Source organism: Lissotriton helveticus (assembly GCF_964261635.1).
Source record: "Lissotriton helveticus chromosome 1_1 unlocalized genomic scaffold, aLisHel1.1 SUPER_1_unloc_52, whole genome shotgun sequence".
In the NCBI taxonomy this organism is placed as follows: Eukaryota; Metazoa; Chordata; class Amphibia; order Caudata; family Salamandridae; genus Lissotriton; species Lissotriton helveticus.
The window spans coordinates 1,564,109-1,584,365 of record NW_027611695.1 but is presented as its reverse complement, the minus strand read 5'-3'; the positions used below and the strand labels follow the sequence as shown (position 1 = coordinate 1,584,365).

The 20,257-nt window shown below is 44.8% G+C and overlaps 1 protein-coding gene across 1 annotated transcript in view; it reads left to right on the top strand.

The window, feature by feature from the left end:
* LOC144806192 (uncharacterized) overlaps window positions 1–20,257 on the top strand; it is a 213,157-nt gene that overhangs the window by 18,268 nt on the left and 174,632 nt on the right. Inside the window, 2 exon segments of the mRNA XM_078672606.1 lie at window positions 11,286–12,600; window positions 15,642–15,663. Coding sequence (XP_078528732.1) covers window positions 11,286–12,600; window positions 15,642–15,663 — 1,337 coding nt within the window.

The following is a 20,257-nucleotide window of genomic DNA, read 5'->3' as shown; positions in this document are numbered from 1 at the left end:
ATGTTATGTTAAAAAATTTTATACTGCGCACATACACCGAGACGGTTTCTTGGCGCTAGATGAATAAAACATACACTCCACACAATACCACTCAGTGCCACATAATTATATGCTACATAATTACACTGCACTCGATGCAACATACACTTCAAATACCACTCAGTGCTACATAATTACACACCACATAATCACACTCTACTGAATGCAACATACACTCCACACAATACCACTCAGTGCCACATAATTATATGCTAAATAATAACACTTCACTCAATGCAACATACACTCCAAATAATACCACTCAGTGCCACTTAATTACGCACAACATACTTACACTCCACTCAATGCAACATAAATACACTCCACATAATACCACACAGTGCCACATAATTATTTGACCAAAACACAAAAAGGGAGGTACCCTCTGAACCAATATGGGACAGGGTGGACAAGGTTAAAAGAAAAAAGTCCCTGAGCTTAAGGATATCATTTTTATCGTAATGTATCCCACCTGAGACGTCTATGCCTAACAATATCAGATCTAAAGAGTGACCATACACACTATTACAAACTATAATGTTTTACAAAGTAATGGCTAAACGTCAGTATAGTGAATCTGAAAAAATATCCCAGAAGCAAACAGCATGCAAAAAAACTCTAGTGAGTATCAGAAAATTAAAAACTTGAGTCTTCCTACTGCCGTTAGAGACTACGGACATAACCGCCAAACGGCAGTAGGAAGAAAATTGCAAGACCCTTCCTACCGGCACATCAGCCGCAAGCCTTCCCCTACAAGATGGGACTGCATTTAGCATTTTATTGAAAAGGTACAGAGGCTTTGAATTTAACAATAAGACTCAAGTTTATTCTTTACAAAAAGAATGGTTTCGACAAAACATCGTGTATTTCTGTCTATTTCCAGGAAACTTGTATCTGTTTTTAAATTTTCCATACGGTGGTCACCCCTGGTACAACGATTTATATGAGTATTGCATTATTCGAATTCAGGTAGGAATCTGTACAACATATAATAAGTGAATAGATTATATGTAAACAAGAGCTTTGAGTTGACTGTGGAATGAAATGTACTCTTCAGGTGAAGAAAAAATTGTGTATAAAAAGTCTTTGCCAAATTATGGAAGATATGCTGCTAAAGGAATAAGAAGCCATATCATCAAGGGAATATTTGTTACCTAGAATTCCTCAAACCACGAGGTATGCTGTGATATTTTGATTTGTATAAATATAATAGCTTTCATATTTGGTGAACCATCGTGGACCAAGTGATTACAATAAGCTTAGGCTCTTTCTTTTGGGGTTCGCCATAAAAACCGGGGTTTGAAAACTGGTTATCATCCATGAAGGGTGATTAAATTGATAGATTGTGACTACTGGTAAAATGTAATGGCATAGATGCAATAAAGCCTAATTATAAATGTGAACGTCAGTATTTATAGGATTCTGCTAGAAGTGAATTTTAATTGTGATTTTTTCTTTTTAGTGAATTTTATTTTAATAAAAACTGTCCTGAAGAAGGTGTACCTATCCACTCAAGACACCGAAACGCCGCGTCGACCTTTTGGTTTTTAATTGTATCTTGTTATATTATCATGTATTGTGAAGATTGAATTATGCATAAAACTCTTTTAGAAATAAACTGATGATTTTAATTTTCTGATACTCACTAGAGTTTTTTTGCATGCTGTTTGCTTCTGGGATATTTTTTCAGATTCACTATACTGACGTTTAGCCATTACTTTGTAAAACATTATAGTTTGTAATAGTGTGTATGGTCACTCTTTAGATCTGATATTGTTAGACATAGACGTCTCAGGTGGGATACATTACGATAAAAATGATATCCTTAAGCTCAGGGACTTTTTTCTTTTAACATAATTATTTGATACATAATTACACTGCACTCAATGCAACATACACTCCAAATAATACAACTCGGTGCCACATAATTACACTCTACTGAATAAAACATACACTCCCCATAATACCACTCAGTGCCACATAATTACACGCCACATAATTACACTCTACTCTATGCAACATAAATACACTCCACATAATACCACTCAGTGCCATAATAACACGCCTCATATTTATACTCTACTCAATTCAACATTAATTCACTCCACATAATACCACACAGTGCCACATATTTATATGCTACACATTAAATTGCACTCAGTGCAACATATGCTTCAAATAATACCACTCAGTGCCACATAATTACACACCACATAATTACACTACTGAATGAAACATGACCTCCAAATAATACCACTCAGTGCCACATAATTATATGCTACATAATTACACTGCACTCAATGCAACATACACTCCAATTAATGCCACAAAATTACACTCCACTGAATACAACATACACTCCCCATAATACCACTCAGTGCCACATAATTACACGCCCATAATTATACTACTCAATGCAACATAAATACACTCCACATACCACTCAGTACCACATAATTACAAGCCACATAATTGCACTCTACTCAATGCAACACAAATACACTCCACATATTACCACTCAGTGCCACATAATTACTCACCACATAATAACACTCTACTCAATGCAACATAAAACACTCCATATAATACCACTCATTACACAACATAATAACACTCTACTCAATGCAACATAAATTCACTCCATATAATACCACTCAGTGCCAGATAACTACACGCCATATAATTGCACTGTACTCAATGCATCATAAATACACTCCACATAAATGCACTCTATACCACATACCACCAATCAACATAAATGCACTCCACACCATGACACAATTTTCCTAAGCATAATTTCACTCAACACCACAGTTCCAGGCCACACATTTCAACTCCACATTTCCAAAACACACTGCTTAATTACACACCAAACAACATGTTTCAACTCCACAATCCACAACATACCTCCAATCCACACCATATATTGTCACCACCTGAGCACTAGTCATCATTCACCACCACCATTTTGTATCAGCGCATCACCTAATCATCACGTCAGTCTGCCCTTGGAATCTGGCATCTGTTGATTCTCCCCTAGTGTCCGTCCACTGCTCGTGTTCTAATTAAATTACTGTTTTCCAACCTGCACTCCCCCGTTATTTATGTCCCGCTTTCCCATAACAAAAAAATTATAACAAACAAGCATGAGAACAGGCAGGAAAAAGTTGCCAGCCGTGCAATTCAAAAAAAGTAGAAGGCATTTTTTATGTTAAAATCTTTTTTATCAGGTTTTTCAGTTGTATATAATGTTGTCTTCGTTTGTATAAACTTAACAAAAATGGTTAACACTTTTTATTATAACTTTTCAACAAAATTCACAGCAGCCACAACGCTCTACAACATAGCCAAAAGTTCTGGCTAAACACATAAGGTCCCAAAGGCGAGACCCATTGGCTATGACAACGCTTGTTTTAGTGGGTTATGAAACATAGCTGGAATAGCTAATTGGCGGGCTATAGTAGGGTTGTTTAAACTAGCTGGTTAGGTAGAGCGTTGTGGGGATTTAGTATTTGCTACATGGGTGGTTGTATCTGTCACTAATATGTCCTCGCACTCGCTAATGCAGGTGTCTATCCTATCCAGTGCACAATTACACCCTGCATGTTTCTGTATCTTCCCAGCCTTTTTCCCTTTACTATCCCTCCCGCCCCTCCCCCACTGCCCTCCATAGTTTTCCTTTTCCCCATGCTACCGCTATAGTGCAAGTTAAGTCTAAAGCAACCTGTCTACACAATCAGCAATGAACAGGCCTCTTGGCCCCGTGGACAATGAGAACCCTCAGGCCACCCTTATACCGGCCCCACAAACCCCTCAGGAGAGAGAGAGCGTAATTATTTAGAATCAAAGAGAGTAGTTTGGGCAATGCTGGGAGATAACCGCGTTAACAGTACCTTGACTAGTCCACGACAGTTCTTGAATGTCCAGCGAATCTGAGAAGGCAAGATGCCTAATGCCAGTGGAAAGGGGGGTAGCCCTGCCCTGCCTCTTCCTGGCAATGAGGGCAAGGACGGGACAGCCCTTGGCCCGGGCTTCGCCCGCGCGTGTCCCGCGCTGCGGGGGGAGAGGCAGCGCTATAAGCGCCGTGACATCAAGGGATGCTGGGGCAGGCAGTCCTCACACTGAGGTTGAGCGCCTTGGTAGGCTGATGGCACTAGCGGCGTTTCCGACGTGGACCCTGGGACTCCTTTGCTACCAGGGTGCTGCGCAGAGCTTGTGGTGTCCCTTGCTGGTGATAAGATAGCTTGCTCCCCTAGTGCTTGGCCTGTGTTATTGTATTGTTTGCATCAGATTCACCTAATGCCTGGCCGGTGTTATTACATTGTTTGCGTCGGATTCTTCTAATGCCTTGCCTGTGTTATTGAATTGTTTGCCTCAGATTCACCTAGTGCCTGGCTTGTGTTACTGCATTGTTTGCATCAGAATCTCCTAGTGCCTGGCCTGTGTTATTATATTGTTTGCATCAGATTCTCCTTGTGCCTGGCCTGTGTTATTGCATTGTTTGCGTCAGAATCTCCTAATGCCTGGCCTGTGATATTGCATTGTTTGAGTCCCGTTTTCCTAGTACCTGGCCTGTGTTATTGCACTGATTGTGTCATATTCGTCCAATGCCTGGCTTGTGTTATTGCATGGTTTGCATCACGTTTTTCTAGTACCTGGTCTGTGTTATTGCACTGTATGCGTGGCTTTTGGTATGTTATTATTCTAATAGTTGCAGCTTTTCTACCAAACATGGTACCTTTTATCCCAATCAAGTGCATCTGACTGCAAGGACACTTCCTGCAGTAACAATCTACTTCCTATTTATGTGGCAACAGACAGCACAACATGTCTGCAAGAGATGTTGTAAGGTCAGAAACAGTACATAGGTAAGTAGGTATGATGGAAAACAAACTATTGGGTAACATTTTAAACGAAAAAGCTGCTGTGATAGACGGCAAAAAATTCATGTCAAAACATCAGCATTAGGACAATAGTACATGGAACAATAATGGTAGATATATTTACACTTCTGTGCAGTGCGTGTCACTTAATGCTCTTTTCTTCCACTCTCATGAGATGGTTTTGCAAGGCAAATTTGAGCTCACTGAGTGTGGAGCTTGCACGAATCTCAGAGATGGGCCGTTCCAAAGACGGTAACAGAGAAAGTTGAAAGATCTGTCTTCATCCTGGTAGATGGACTGGTGATCCATGAGGGTGTTTAGTTAGTCTGTGTGTTGACACGGCTGTCCAGGGAGTGTGAGAAAATGTCAGCAATTTGTGGAGGGCCCTCTTTTGCGTGAGAACCACCCAGCTTCGTGCAATACAGACTTGAGGGTTTGTGTCTGCGCAGGATGAGTTACATTCTGATAGTAAAATGGAGGACCTTGTCCAAAGGGGATCGATGTTACCAAGGATTAACATCTTCAGTTACGGCAGATAGAGAAAGTCAATGTACCTCGGGGTGCTTCAAAAGCTTTCTGCACTCTGCTGGTGCAGGCAGAATGTTTATTCTCTAGTTGGCATTTGCCAAGGGATGTTCAGATACAGTGGGTTAATTAAACCTTGCAGCAGCACTTGTAGCGTGGACTCTTGGAGTCTTGTAGTATGTGTTAGATGCGGAAGAACTGTCTTAATGTTCTATGGAGCTCAGAAAATCCAGACTCTCCTTCATCTCAGAGCTCGAGCTATGTGGCTTGACCAGTTGAACTCCAATAAAGAAGATGACCTAGACCAGTTTTACCTCTACTGACCTTTGAACTAATCATTGAGGAAAGAAGCCCTTGCCTGGAAGGAAGATCCGCACAAGGCGACGCTGGCAGAAGTTCTGCCTGGCTGTGACCTCAAATCAATGAGAGACCCATAAACCACAAGATCCTTCAAGCCCTGCTAGCCACACTGGACACCATGTACACCAAATGCCTGATTTAGATTTCAGCGGATGCTTTATTCCATCACAAATGTGACAGGTATCCTGCCCGCCCCATTAAAAATGCATTACATCCTGTGGCAATTATAATAAGGCAGACAGGATATGTGTCACGTTTTGATTAGGCCTTTGTGTAGTTCGCAGAGTTTTACTCCGCGCAACTCCAGAAAGCACCAGGAAAACTCTGCCGTACTCGCTGACTTCCGCTAGTGGCAGAGTTTGTTAAGCTGCGCTGCTCTCACTGATTTTTAGTGCCAGGAGTTTGTCCCGTACTGTAAAATCAGCACGAACAGCACTTCCCTTCGTGCCAGAGGGTGCTGCTGCCTCTGCCTCTCTAATTGACATTCTAATCGAGTGGCAGCTTCATCAACGAGAATGACAGAGTTCTACCCTCGAGTGGTCGCGACCTGCCGTGACCTCCCGCATTGAGAACTATTACCAGCAGGAGGTCTAGCGCGTTATATTTTCTCATAAGCGCTCGCCACCTTACCGTTGGCCACCAGGGTGTTTCACAGAGCTTGTGGTGTCCCTTGCTGGTGATAAGATAGCTTGCTCCCCTACAGCCTGGCCTGTGTTATTGTATTGTTTGCATCAGATTCACCTAGTGCCTGGCCGGTGTTATTACATTGTTTGCGTCGGATTCTCCTAATGCCTGGCCTGTGATATTGCATTGTTTGCGTTCCGAGAAAAAAACTCTGTTCTGCATCACGAGCTACGCCGGCAGAGTTTTGAGGCAATAATCTGTTGGAACAACTCTAAACTAGGCCCTAAGTCGACAATAAGTGTTGTAGAAGAAGTGAGATCCATGGCCTTGTGACTATCAGGCCGTTATCTGACTTCTTATCAATCAATCATGACATTTGTATAGCGCGCTACTCACCCGGAAGGGTCTCAGGGTGCTGGGGGAGGGTACTTTACTGCACGAACAGCCAGGTCTTGTGTTGCTTCCTGAAGGAAAGATGGTCCTGGGTCAGCCGAAGGTGGATGGGGAGGGAGTTCCAAGTCTTGGCTGCCAGGTAGGAGAAGGATTGTTAGAAAGGTGTTCCCGGGGGAGGCAGAAGATGTCTGACTGACCACCCCTAGGTCCACCCCTCCGTCTCGGAAGTGGCCGAGCGTTGTCAAGAGACCTACGGTGTGAGGGCCCTCTCCTATAATCGTACAGCAGAGTGATCACACCACTACAAACGGACACCACACAAGGAGACGTTTTTAGGCTTTATCAAGAAAAAAGGTTGAATAGTTTCGGTAGTATTTACAGGCGGACCGAGGGATCCGTAAAGTCTCGTAATCAGGGGATAGGGTAGCGGGACAGTCTCAGTACTTGGGGGGCGAAGGGATACCCTGCGCACAGCTCTCAATCCTCGAGCTGGGGGGTTCCGAGGGGTCGAGCCGCGGCAGGGTCAGCAGGACTCGAGGCAGGTTCGGCGAGGACGGGCCGCGGCAGCGCCAGCAGGCTCCAACGATAGTTCAACTAAGATGGACCGCGGCAGCGCCAGCAGGCTTCCCAGATGGTTCAGGTACGATGGACCGCGGCAGCGCCAGCAGGTTCCCAAGATGGTTCAACTACGATGGACCGCGGCAGCGCCCGCAGGTTCTCAAGATGATTCAGCTACGATGGACCGCGGCAGCGCCAGCAGGCTCCCCAGATGGTTCAGGTACGATGGACCGCGGCAGCGCCAGCAGGTTCCCAAGATGGTTCAGCTACGATGGACCGCTGCAGCGCCAGCAGGTTCTCAAGATGGTTCCGTTACGGAGTAATGAGTTCTTCACAGGGTCAGCCGCGACAGCGTCAGCAGGGCTCTCGACTCCAGGATACAACTGCCGTCATACTCCAGGGCTAGCCCAGATATAGGACCGGAGTCCTTTGATGTCCGGACCCTCCCGCCTGGGGGTCAGAGGGGCCGGGATGATGGTGTCCAGACACCCAGCCGGGGGGTGGAGCCAGCGCCCAGGGAGGCCGGAGGGCGATCGATACCAGGCGTCCGGGGACGGATGGAGGGCCATCGAAACTCCCATCCTCTTGAAGTCGTGGAGTGGCCACTCTACCACCTGGGAGGATCTTGGTGCCTCGATGTCGGGGCTTCGCTGGGGCCTTGGCCGGGGTCGGCCCGAGGCCATGTGCTCGGGACGTGGTGGGCCCAAGAACGAGTCGGGCCTGGAATGGGGGTCTGGCGTGGGCGCCGGACCGGCAGCGATGGGGCGTGCAGGATTCACCGTGTTCAAGGGGGGAAAAGCCGTGGGTTGTCAGGGGGGCGGCTCTTGTCGGTAGTCCGTGTAGGGTCGTGCTACTGGGCAACCAGGGCTCGACGGAGGCCCAATGTCGTTCTGGGCCCGCCAGGCGGGAGGGGTAGGACCACGCCACGAGGCCGGGTCCAACAAGGATCTTTCTCCGGCGGTGGCTCTGTGGATGCGTGGTACGGCGGCGAGGGCGAGGCTGGTCGATCGTAGCTGGCGGGTGGGCTTGTAGAAGGTCAGGCGGTCGTTGAGGTACTTGGGGCCCAGGTCGTGGAGAGCCTTGTGTGCGTGGGTGAGGAGCCTGAACGTGATCCTCTTGCTGATGGGGAGCCAGTGCAGGTCTCTCAGGTGGCCGGAGATGTGGCTGTGTCGAGGGATGTCCAGGACGAGTCATGCGGAGGCGTTCTGGATGCGTTGGAGTCTTTTCTGCAGTTTGGCTGTGGTTCCGGCGTAGAGGGTGTTCCCGTAGTCCAGTCGGCTGGTGACGAGTGCCTGGGTGACGGTCTTCCTGGTCTCGGTGGGTTATGAGCCCCACCGAGTGAGTGCGCAGTCAGAGGGCAGTAGGGGGTTCGCAGGACAAGAAATTAGTAAACTTGAATATGAGAAATATGGAAAGGTAGAAATGTCGAATCACCTGTGGATAACTGACAACTCCTCCCGCTCTGCCAAATGCCGATCCAGTCACAAAGTGGCATCCTGAACCCCAAACGGAGAATATCATGCCAGATGCCATGTAATGGTGGAAAAGGGGGAAAAAAGAGTAATATGCACACATCTGATGCGAGGATATGTCAGGTAAATTAGTGGTTGTGATGGATTCTCTATAAGTACTAAATGACTGATAACGTTGATAAAGTATGGGCCTTACAGTAAACCCCTCGCTCTGTTTTACACAAAACCCCCCGAAGGAGCTGCATCTTACAGAACTTTTGAAAAAACTAATGACTAGCTTTTTAAAGTTGTCTTTCAGGGCCAGAACCGGGTGCTGTAAGCTGCACTAGTTTCAGGGAGATGGACAGATGTTATGGCAATAGGAAACCCCGACAAACCACAATAATGTTCCACTCTTCCAGGTTAGACGAAACCAAAAATGCTTGAACCTAGGAGCTGTTGAAAGTGTCAAAGGTGACCTATGAACAGCAAGGTAAAGACAGGAGTTGGTATTTGAGATGATCTTAAGTAAATAGGAAAGAAATGAGAAGTGTGTGAATGGAGTTACTTTCGTTGTATACTTCGTAAAGAGTTACTGGAAATTTTGCAGCCCCTCCTGATCCATCTCTTTTTCTAAACTCTATTGTTGTTTGAATGAAATCTTGACCGTATGCATCTATCTTAAGCAAAACCTTAAACACTTGGGACCTTCGAGCACCCTTACTTTGCTAAGTTACTCTGTGAACACTGTTAAATCACCTCGTTTTCAGACATTAATAAGATGTCACCTGATCACCAGAACTTTTAGTTAAATATTTGTGTATGATGAAATATTCCCTACTAAGATTCAAAGGCAGTAAAGAAGAAAGGGGCGATTTACTAAGATTTTGCGTCGTGTTTGCGTCACAAAAGTGGCACAAAACAGTGCAAAATCTTTTTTTCCTAATTTTCTTTCCAGCAAATAACGTTAAAGTAATGTGAAGCATCGCATTGCACTGCTTCGCGTTACTTTGCACCATGGGGCCTGCCAATGGTGGGGCATGGGCGTTCCCATGCAGCCACCTATTGTTTCTCACGCTAAACCCAATTTACCAAATACAGTATATTGGGTTTAGCATGAAAAAACTGCACCCTTTTAAACTAGGCGCTTGGAAGGAGAAATGCTTTAATTTCTCCTTCCTTTTCTGACATTGCATGCGTGGTGCACTGTGCAACATGCATACAAAGTGGGAAAAGGTTTCCCTCATGTCTAGGCATAGTATTTTGTACAGGAAGGGTGTCCTTTCTGTACAAAACCTATGCTGGGCTCACACACACACACCATAGCGCTCTGGTGCTAAGGTGTGTGCATGGCGCAGGGCTGCAGTAATCAGTGCCAGCGCAAGGGAAAGGGAAGGAGAGAACCATATCTTTGAAAATATGGTGCTCTCCTGCTCCCTCCCAGTCACGCAGCGCAGCCTCCCAGGGGGAGGCCTGCGCTGCATTGCGTGGAGATTTGGTAAATCTCCCCTGAAATGTCTTTTACAACCAGTTAAATATTGTGAATTCTCATTCCATTATGTTTCATTTCAGTAATTTTAAATATCTTTACATCCAACAGAAAACAAGCCTTGAATGTATTAATTGACCATCAATAATGAAGCAAAGGCTGTAACTCTTCAATAATAGCAGAAATATTGAGCTACAGTATTCAGGAAAACATCAGCGCAGTCGGCGACAGAGGAACCTGCACACAAACTGACAGATCCCGGATGAAGCATCAAGGGCAGTTCAGTGATTGCAAGAGGCTGAGCTGTGCACCTCCACGCCACAAGACGAAGAAATGACCTTAGGAAAATGAAGGCAACAACAATAACCAACCACCTCCTGTATAAACAAGTGTCAAATACTAACTTTGATCATCGGATCAGTATGATATGATTATCGCAGTGCTCTATTTTCTAATATGATGACAAGCCATCATTCCGTGCTCTAGGAGAATTGTAAACTCTTTCTGACTAAACCACAGTAACAAGCGAAAAGCACAACAGAGCGGAGCCAGAAACTGTCGGGTAATGGAAAGAGGAGCTCTTAAATATACAATACAACAGACTGTCCAAATTTGCACCGGTCAGAAGGAAGATACATCTTTACCTGCAAGCGTGCATAGCCATAATCCAATCTAAAGGCACAATTGCCTACAAAGACACATTCTACGTATTAGGAGTGTGGCAAATATTTGGTGGCTATTGTATTTTATTGTTAAAGCAGAATTCAAACTTGCAAAATACTGCACACATATAAAGTGTGTGAGAAAAACACAAGTGCTTTAACAGCCATGTCGGCCCATCAGGAAATACAGTCAAGGGATGTAGACAAATATATACCCGACCCACAGAGACTAACCAAGAAATTAGAATCATACACATGTAGAAAGAGCTTAGGTTTGTCATCACTACTCAAACTTCATCAGCACACGTACACAGGACAAAAACCATTCAAGTGCAGTGAATGTGTAAAGTGCTTTAGTCAGTTATCATACCTTCAAAGACATAATCAAACACACACAGGAGAAAAGCCATTTAAATGCAGTGAATGTGGGAAGAGCTTTAGTCGATTAGATCACCTACAAAGTCATCAGCGAACACACTCGGAGGAAAAACCATACCAGTGCAATGAATGTGGGAAGAGCTGTAATCAATTAGAAAATCTACAAACCCATCAGCGAACACACACAGGGGAAAAACCATTCAAGTGCAGTGAATGTGCAAAGTGCTTTAGTCGGTTATCAGACCTAAAAAGTCATCAGCGAACACACACAGGGGAAAAACCATTCAAGTGCAGTGAATGTGCAAAGTGCTTTAGTCGGTTATCAGACCTAAAAAGTCATCAACGAACACACACAGGACAAAAACTATTCAAGTGCAGTGAATGTGTAAAGTGCTTTAGTCAGTTATCATACCTTCAAAGACATAATCAAACACACATAGGAGAAAAGCCATTTAAATTCAGTGAATGTGGGAAGAGCTTTAGTCGATTAGATCACCTACAAAGACATCAGCGAACACACTCGGAGGAAAAACCATACCAGTGCAATGAATGTGGGAAGAGCTGTAATCAATTAGAACATCTACAAACCCATCAGCGAACACACACAGGGGAAAAACCATTCAAGTGCAGTGAATGTGCAAAGTGCTTTAGTCGGTTATCAGACCTAAAAAGTCATCAGCGAACACACAGAGGGGAAAAACCATTCAACTGCAGTGAATGTGGGAAGAGCTTTAGTGGCTCATCAAACCTCCAAACACATCAGTGAACACACACAGGGGAAAAACCATTCAAGTGCAATGAATGTGGGAAGAGCTTTAGTCGATTATCAGTGCTACAAAGTCATCAGCGAACACACACAGGAGAAAAACCATTCAAGTGCAGTGAATGTGTCAAGAGCTTTAGTCAATTATCAGGGCTACTAAGACATCAGCGAACACACACAGGGGAAAAACCATTCAACTGCAGTGAATGTGGGAAGAGCTTTAGTGACTTATCAAGCCTCCAAACACATCAGCGAACACACACAGGGGAAAAACCCTATCATTGTAGTGAATGTGACAGTAGTTATCGCAGCTCTTCAGCATTAAGGTATCATCAGCGAACACACACAGGAGAAAAACCATTCAAGTGCAATGAATGTCCAAAGAGCTTTAGTCAATTATCAGACCTACAAAGACATCTGCGAACACACACGGGGGAAAAACTATTCAGCTGCAGTGAATGCGGGAAGAGCTTTAGTCACTTATCAAACCTCCAAACACATCAGCAAACACAGAGACTCCGGAAAGAACTTAAGAACATCAAAAATAATACTGACCCATCTGAGGACATAGACAAGAGCAGAACAGTGCAGTTATTGTGAGAGGAATGAATTACGGAAAAAGATTCAATTCAAATTATGTGGGACATTGAAATACCAGATTATAAAAGACATGAATAGCAGTAAAGAAGGAAAACAGATAACAGTATTTACAGAATTATAAATGTGTTTGTTTTCAGTGATTATTCACTTCCGTACACATAGCAAAGCAGCATGATGTACCAGGATACAGAGTGGGAGGCACGCACAATGTAGACTAAAAGAAAAGAAAAATTGTTGATTTTTATTTGGTGAAGAAGAGATACAAAGAAAAATATTCAATCGCACCTGACCACACCATCTGTGAAAGCAACACTGAACAATACCGGGACTAACAACGATATTTTCAGCTAACTTGTCGGATTAGTGATAAAACCTATAAACCAAACACACCCAGAGTGGACATGTTGTCAGAGCTCTGGAGATGGAAGCTTCATTGAAAAAATGTATGTATTACTATTAACAAATGCCACTGCAGTATCTGTAATGAAGTAAAGCGAAGCACAGGTGTTCAAGAAATAACCTGTTTTGAGATATAAAAGAGCATATACCTTGTTTTTAAGTAATGTTTGCTGCATCTTTTACACTCTGTTATCGGTTGATGGATCAGCTCGTGCCTCGGGCCATATAACTAAGTGTGACCCGTGGCTCCTCTCCGACATGGCTCACCCTATTCATTTTGTGACTTGCCAAACTTTTTACCAGAATTGAGCCATTGTAAGCAGTCGACTCTGTTTGAAGAATGTGGTGAAATAGCGAAATCCCACATCAAAAGTATATATTTGACTGGACAATCATTTGCAGTCCCAGCAATTCGTCTTCCACACTTGATTATCCTTTGTCCTTAAATGTTCTGAAGGATTTGTCGTATGAATTCCAGAAGTGGCAGTGACATTCACGAAGCTAACGCTAACAGGAGTGTGTAGGAGATAGAGAGGGAGAGATCCAGAAAGCGGGAGAGACAAAGAAAGGGGGAGAAAAAGAGAGAAATGAGAGGAGGGGGAACGGCACGGTATTTGTATACACCTAAAAATAGAAGAAGCAGCCAAATACATGTCAATGTGTGACATCACCAGAGAAATGGACTGAACACCTGTGAATTTATATGTTTATTTTTAATACCTATAGACCCATGTCATGCCAATAAGCAGCGCACAAGTAAGGAAAATAGTGAAGGAGCCCATTATCATATGCAAATCACAGTGACGTCACATGTAGTGACATCACAAGAAGTGATGTCAGGCCCTTATACTAATTTTCACGTGAAAGGTTGACGGCCTGTTTTAAAAACACAAAACAAGAAACATAAAATAATGTAAAAATAATTTTTTGGTTTCAGTTTTTATACATCATGTATTTTTCCCACTATTAGTTTGTAACTAAACTCGGAAATGACTGAAAGTGTAAATATTTTTAAACAGAAATGTGAAACTTGGAAATTACATTTTTAAACAGTTTTCAGAGTATAAATAAAATGTGCTTTTAATTTGCGTTTGTTTCCTGATGTTATTCTTTATCCAGCCCCTAAACCCCAAAGTGTTTCACATTTACAGTGTATTAAGCAAAAGAAGGGCTAATTTTGTCAAGGTCTCTGTTCCTCTCTTGCGTCACTCACACAAACACTCAGAGGCCTGTGTCTGCAGTGCTGGGGCACAAAGTAACAATTATCAGTCGCAGGCTAAGGAGCTAGATGAACTGAGTCCCGTTTCTAGATAATAGTGGGGGGACCCCTTCAAACTGTGGCTACCCCCGACTTGTGCCGTGCTGATAAAGCAATAGTGAATTTGAGTAATTTATGATGAATGAAATGAGAGAAAGAGAAGAAGAGAGCGAGGTGCAGGATATATTAAAGAAAATGAAAAAAATAGACACAAGACTTTACCCTTTTCTGTGTACAAGCACTTTACATAAACAAGTTGTGCTGTGCGTTGTGAACAGGCTGTCACCCCCTTTGTATGTAAATGAGCTTCTGTGACCAGACACCCCAGGCTCCCATCTCTTCTAGCGCGGATGATAATGTGAGCACTGTAAGGTAATTATAAACTAGGGCTATATTGAGAAATAATCGGCTTCCAGGTCTCACAGCGTTGGATATCTAGTTCTTTTATTAGTTTTTTAAAATTTACTTTAGCTTGCAGCAATTCTCAAGGTTACTTTTTCTTAGTTTATCGCTTTATATCGCTCTTTGCGCTCCATCAGTTAAACGTGAGGTTTGATGTAGGATTTGTTGTCAGTGTCCCTAGACCATGTTCCAATCCCTTTGTCCTCGATTTGTCAGCATGTGTTTTGTCCACACACTGGTCTAGGATGGGCCTTCTCAAGGTTGAAAGCACGGTAATAGGAATAATAAATCAGACATATTTGAAATTGTATGTAAACAAATGCGTGCCTTTCAGTTATCAGGCACCACCAGACACATCTACACATGCAATTGAGCACCAGACTAAAGTGACTCCTCCCTATATGTAAGGGGGGAGAAGGTGTGACGTCCTGTGGCATGATATTCTGGAATGTGGGGATGGTTGCTAGGCCGTGAGCTGGAATAGAGACATTTGTCCGTTGGTCTTAGCTAGTTGATGGATGGGCTCTCTGCATCTGTGATACTTAAATAAACCTTTCTTGACCCCCACGGTATGATCTACTCTGATTTCTGGAGGGACACACTTCCACAGACGTCCATGTTAAATCTAGCTTCGCACAACCCGCTGAGCATTCCTGCAGGTGTGGTACTTGATAGCAAAGGTTTATTGTCAGCGTTATTTACAGCAGAAAATAAAACAATCACAATTCTTGTTGATTTAAAACGACTTAAGCACAGTTCATACAAATACTACACTTTGCGCATAATCCATGATCTAACGTAAAATGCTAGTGCAAATGGATGACGTATATCACTTTTAAAACCAATCAATTAGAAAGAGCGGTCATTAGATCTTACAAAGCGTACCAGCTAACAAGCACGTACATAGGTGCAGACACCGGCGTCTCCGTCTGCTTGTTGCCTACTCAGAGCAAGTAAACCCCTAGCAAGCCTGACAGCTGTCTTATAAACATCAGAAATAAAAGAAGAGCACAAGCCTGCTGCGCAGACGTTACCTAGTGTGTTAAAAAAATAAGGATTGTCCAAATAGTTTGTTTTGCTGACAGCCGGGTGGAAATTAAACCCTCAGATATGGGCCAATAGACGGCCAACACCTAAGCGAGCATTTTATAAAGTGCAGGTACAAGTAGAAATGTGCAACAATACCTCTGGATGCTCTGTCCAGTCCATAAGGTTCTCCAGTGCCTTTCCTGTTGGAGTCGAGCTACGCCCCAGTTTATGAGGGCAAATATGTCAAAGGACGAGCACAGCCCCCAGAGATAAACGGAAAATTTCAAAACCATCACTACAGTTGGTTTATGGTTTGCACCCACTTCCTTCGCTGCTGTCTATGGCAGGTCTGCATATACGAAGCAACTTCCTGGCAAATCTCCTTACGATCAGTTCTATAACATACGAAAAGTACTGCACTGCAGCATCTCAGATTACGTGTTAGAAGAAGTGGACGTAGGTAGTACCTACGGATTTTATGCGACATATCACACAGCAGCATAAAATGCATAAATGACTCAGGGCCCCCTTATGTACGGGGACATGTGCCAGCTCCGCCTCCAGGGGCGTCACCCATGATTTAGTTAAGGTCCGCACCTGAAGAGTTCCTAATCTGAACATGAGATATAAAGCCCTTTTCTCAGCAGGGAACAGCAAGTCCATGAACTGCTCCAGGCTCGGTTCACATTTTACTTTCTGGTAATTAGTCGGAAGGATGCCTTTCCTTGCTTCTTGCTTGCTCCACATGAATGCACAATATTTTTTTTAACCAGTTATAGTGTTGCCTTATTCATCAGTTCCAGATGTTTCTATTTCTCTACTCAACTAGTGTATGTTAGAATGTTCTCAGCGTGCTTGAACCGGAGTAAATTATTGTAATCCTGCATCGTCGCAGTTCCTGCGGAACCATACTATATGATGCAAAGGATAGATTTGACCACACTCGCATCCATTATCTTACGGGGTGTGATCCTCCAGTGAACCCCAGCTCAGCTCTTAACACTGTCAGTGGGATTCCAGGACCCAGGTTTAGTACATGTTACAAGAAGATGTTTCCCAGTTTAAGAAGAGCCTGAACTTTCGTAAAATCCCACAGTTCAGCACCATAAGGGCAGGCCATACGTGCATTTGTCTTGAATGCATCAGTGCTAGTTTTATTGGTCTCTTGCTGCTTGAGTTAGCAAAATGTAGAATAGTGGCGTCAAGTTTGTTTCCGCCTTCGCCACATGAGCTTTCCGATATAAATGGTCATCCATTCGTATGCAGAGGTAGTCATGTTTTAAGTCGCTTAGTTGGTTTACCATTAATCCTGAATGTCAACAATACCTTTGATTTAGGAATAGTTATCATATATTTTTCTCTTTATTGATTATTAACTTCTGTATCTTACAGGATAGCTCGAAGCCTTCCAAAAGTTGATGCATTGATTTTTCAGTACGCGCTAATATTACTGCATCATCTGCAATCAGCGGGATCGGAATATTTTTCTTCTCCAATATTGGAACATCAAGACGAAGATTCCAGAGAGAATCTGTTCCACTGATGTGAATGTTGAATAAAGCTGGGGCAAGTACGCAACCCTGCCCAACGTCAATGTTTATTTCAAACTTCTCTGTGCATTCTTCTTTTACACCGAATCTTACTCTGGAATGATTGCCGAGGAAGATCCTTTCGGATTCTCAAATAGTTGCTTGGGAACCTCCTTCCACCAGAAGACTCAGAAGGACGAAGCGGCAACAGAATCGAATCCTGTTTTAGGTCTCAGAAGACCAAGAAGAGCGGGGAGTTTCCAGGGACACAAACTTCATACAGATCATGTACAACCTAAGAGCCGGGTCGATTCTACTTTGGCCTTTTCAGGATCCGGCCTGAGGGTTAGAGGCAATATTGTCCTCCTCTGTCCAGGTCTCGAGTCGTGACCGAAAGAGTTTCCCAAAGATTTTCCTGATGTTGCCTAATTGGGAAATTAGCCGATAGTTGGAGGGGTCATCTCTCCCCCCCCTTTCTTGTGAATCGGCACAGTTCTGGAAGACTTCCATGATTCTGGAACCACACTGTAGGAAGGTGGCTACCTGACTATGGTTACCCCAGATTTTTTGCCTGTGTTTAGCTGGTTTTTTGACTTAGTTGACCTGGTTCCCTGCTAATCAGGGCCCCAGGCCATCTGCTCTCTCTGTAAAATGGATTCCATGTACCCTAGGTACATACCACAATTGGAAATGGACTCCTTGTCAGCCCCTGTATAATGCACTATAGGTGCCCAGGGCATAGGAGCCACCAAGGCCTACCAGGGGCTGCAGCATATCTTTTGCCACCCCTGGCTGGTTCTTAAATTGACACAACTGGCTGATCACTCAGCTGGGGTAAGGTGGTGTAAGCACCCCTTGCTTAGATATAGTATACCTATATCTAAACCTATATCTGGACACATATTAACCTGTGAGCCACTCCTATGGAAGGCCTCATCAATCCTGGAGGCAGAGTGCGTGGTTTAATGTGAGATGGAGCTCTAGCATGAGCTGAGCCTGTCTGCAGCTGTCGGGAACAACTCCCTAAGCTGTTTCAGGATAAGGCCATACCATATACTCTTAAGTGCCTTATAATCCTCGCGGTTATATAGCAACTTTGGTTTGGCTTTATCAAAACATGTCGTGTAAGGTGTCATACGATTTGGAATACTATCCCCTCGCCAGTTCTGGCGACGGGGATAGCATTCCACCCCTCTAGAGGGGTAAGACATGTTACTTTGCTTAAATGCGGTTAATTTCAAAAAGGACCTTAGATCCACAAAATGGATGCCTCTGCCACAGACAAATGTCTGGACCCCTGCAGTTGACCGAAACTCAGCAGATGGGGCCTGGACAAAGGGTTTCCTGTCACAGGAGGGTGTCACCGCCCTCCAGACAGGAGATAGTGTATTGTAGCAGGGAGGTTTGAAAGAAACCAGACAGTGCCTGGGGAGCACAAGGCTTCCCCTTGCATAATCCGGTCAAACCGGTTCTGGGGCAGCCCAGCCCCAGCTCCAGTGAGACCTGGACAAAGGAAAGGGGGTGTAACCACCCCCCTTCCTGGTCCCACCCATAGGGAGGGACCTAGCAGGAGATCCACCCCTCAGATTGGAATAAGAGTGGGAGCAGTGCCCTAGCACAGCAGATCATCCTGAAATCACCTTTAAACTAAGAAGGCGACTGGACTTCGACATTCTGATGAACAGAAGACTGAAGAGCATCTCCCTTGTGGCCTAGGAGGGGCCACCCTGTGAACACAGGCACCACCCAGCACCTCGACGTCTGCTTTGCCGCCGCCTCCCGCCAGAGCCCGAGTGCAAAGCCTGACAAGACCCAGCTTCCCAGACTTCTCCCAGCCCGATCCACAGTCCCTGCAAAGAAGGGACCCGTGGAGGCACCGAGAGACGTGGGAGCGGACATCTTGAAAGACCCCCGAGACGCTGACTGCGCAGCACCCGAGGCACCCTCGACTCTGTGCTTTGGGGTTTGAGAAGCCCCACAATCGAGCAGCATTTGCACCAAAGATCAGCCCTCCAGCATCTCCACGATCTGCGTGGGGCCCTTTTGCTTTGTGCCACTCGACTCGCCATCCCGGCCGCTTGTCACGTGGTCAGCGGCCATCTTGGCGACGAAACCTACGATTTACACTGTGGGTCTGGTTGCTCCAGACCTGCCCTCGCTCCTGTAGAAAGGAGTACCCGCTCTGACCTTGCTGGTCCGAGTAATAAGCCTTTTTCATTTTCCCCGTGGCTTGCATTAGCCAAGGCTTGTTTGCTTCAATCGAGTTGCCGACACCGCCATCAGCTAGAGCCTTCGAGGGACAGCTCGTGATCGACTCCTGGACGTCCTTGACCTCTTCGTGTCTACGTGGCTGCAGAGAGAAGCAACACCTCATCACCTGTTTGCACCCGACTTTGCCTGGTTCCAATCTGGTTCCACGGTGGTCACTGGCCAGTGACTTTGAACACTGTCCCCTCTGCTTTCAGGTCTTCACCCCTTCAGATCCACCCTTGGATCCACCGGACACTTCTCCTTCACATCGCCTGCAGCGTCTTCAGCTTCAAGCGCCAAGAACCTGCGTGTCAAAACCCGACGCCTCTTCGACCCTGTGCACCCACTTCCTGTGGGTGAGGTAACTTTGCTCCGCCGGTGTTCCCACACTGGTGCACACCTCTAGGGTCTGTGTGTTAAGTTTTGTTCCTCTAGGTTCAGCGGAAGTGTCCTTAAACTTTAACTTTGCAACTTTTACGCACCATTGGTTAACATTGGTGCATGCGTGCGCTTTCCGCACATCTCCCGAATCCCGAGGGCCATTCCCGACTTCAGCATTGCTTGTCCTGACTGCTCCCAGCGATTCCCTAGGCCCTAGGCCTAACCACTGTTCGAGTGGCCTTTCTTATACCACTTGTTTAGTATATGGTTTGAGTGGCCACCAG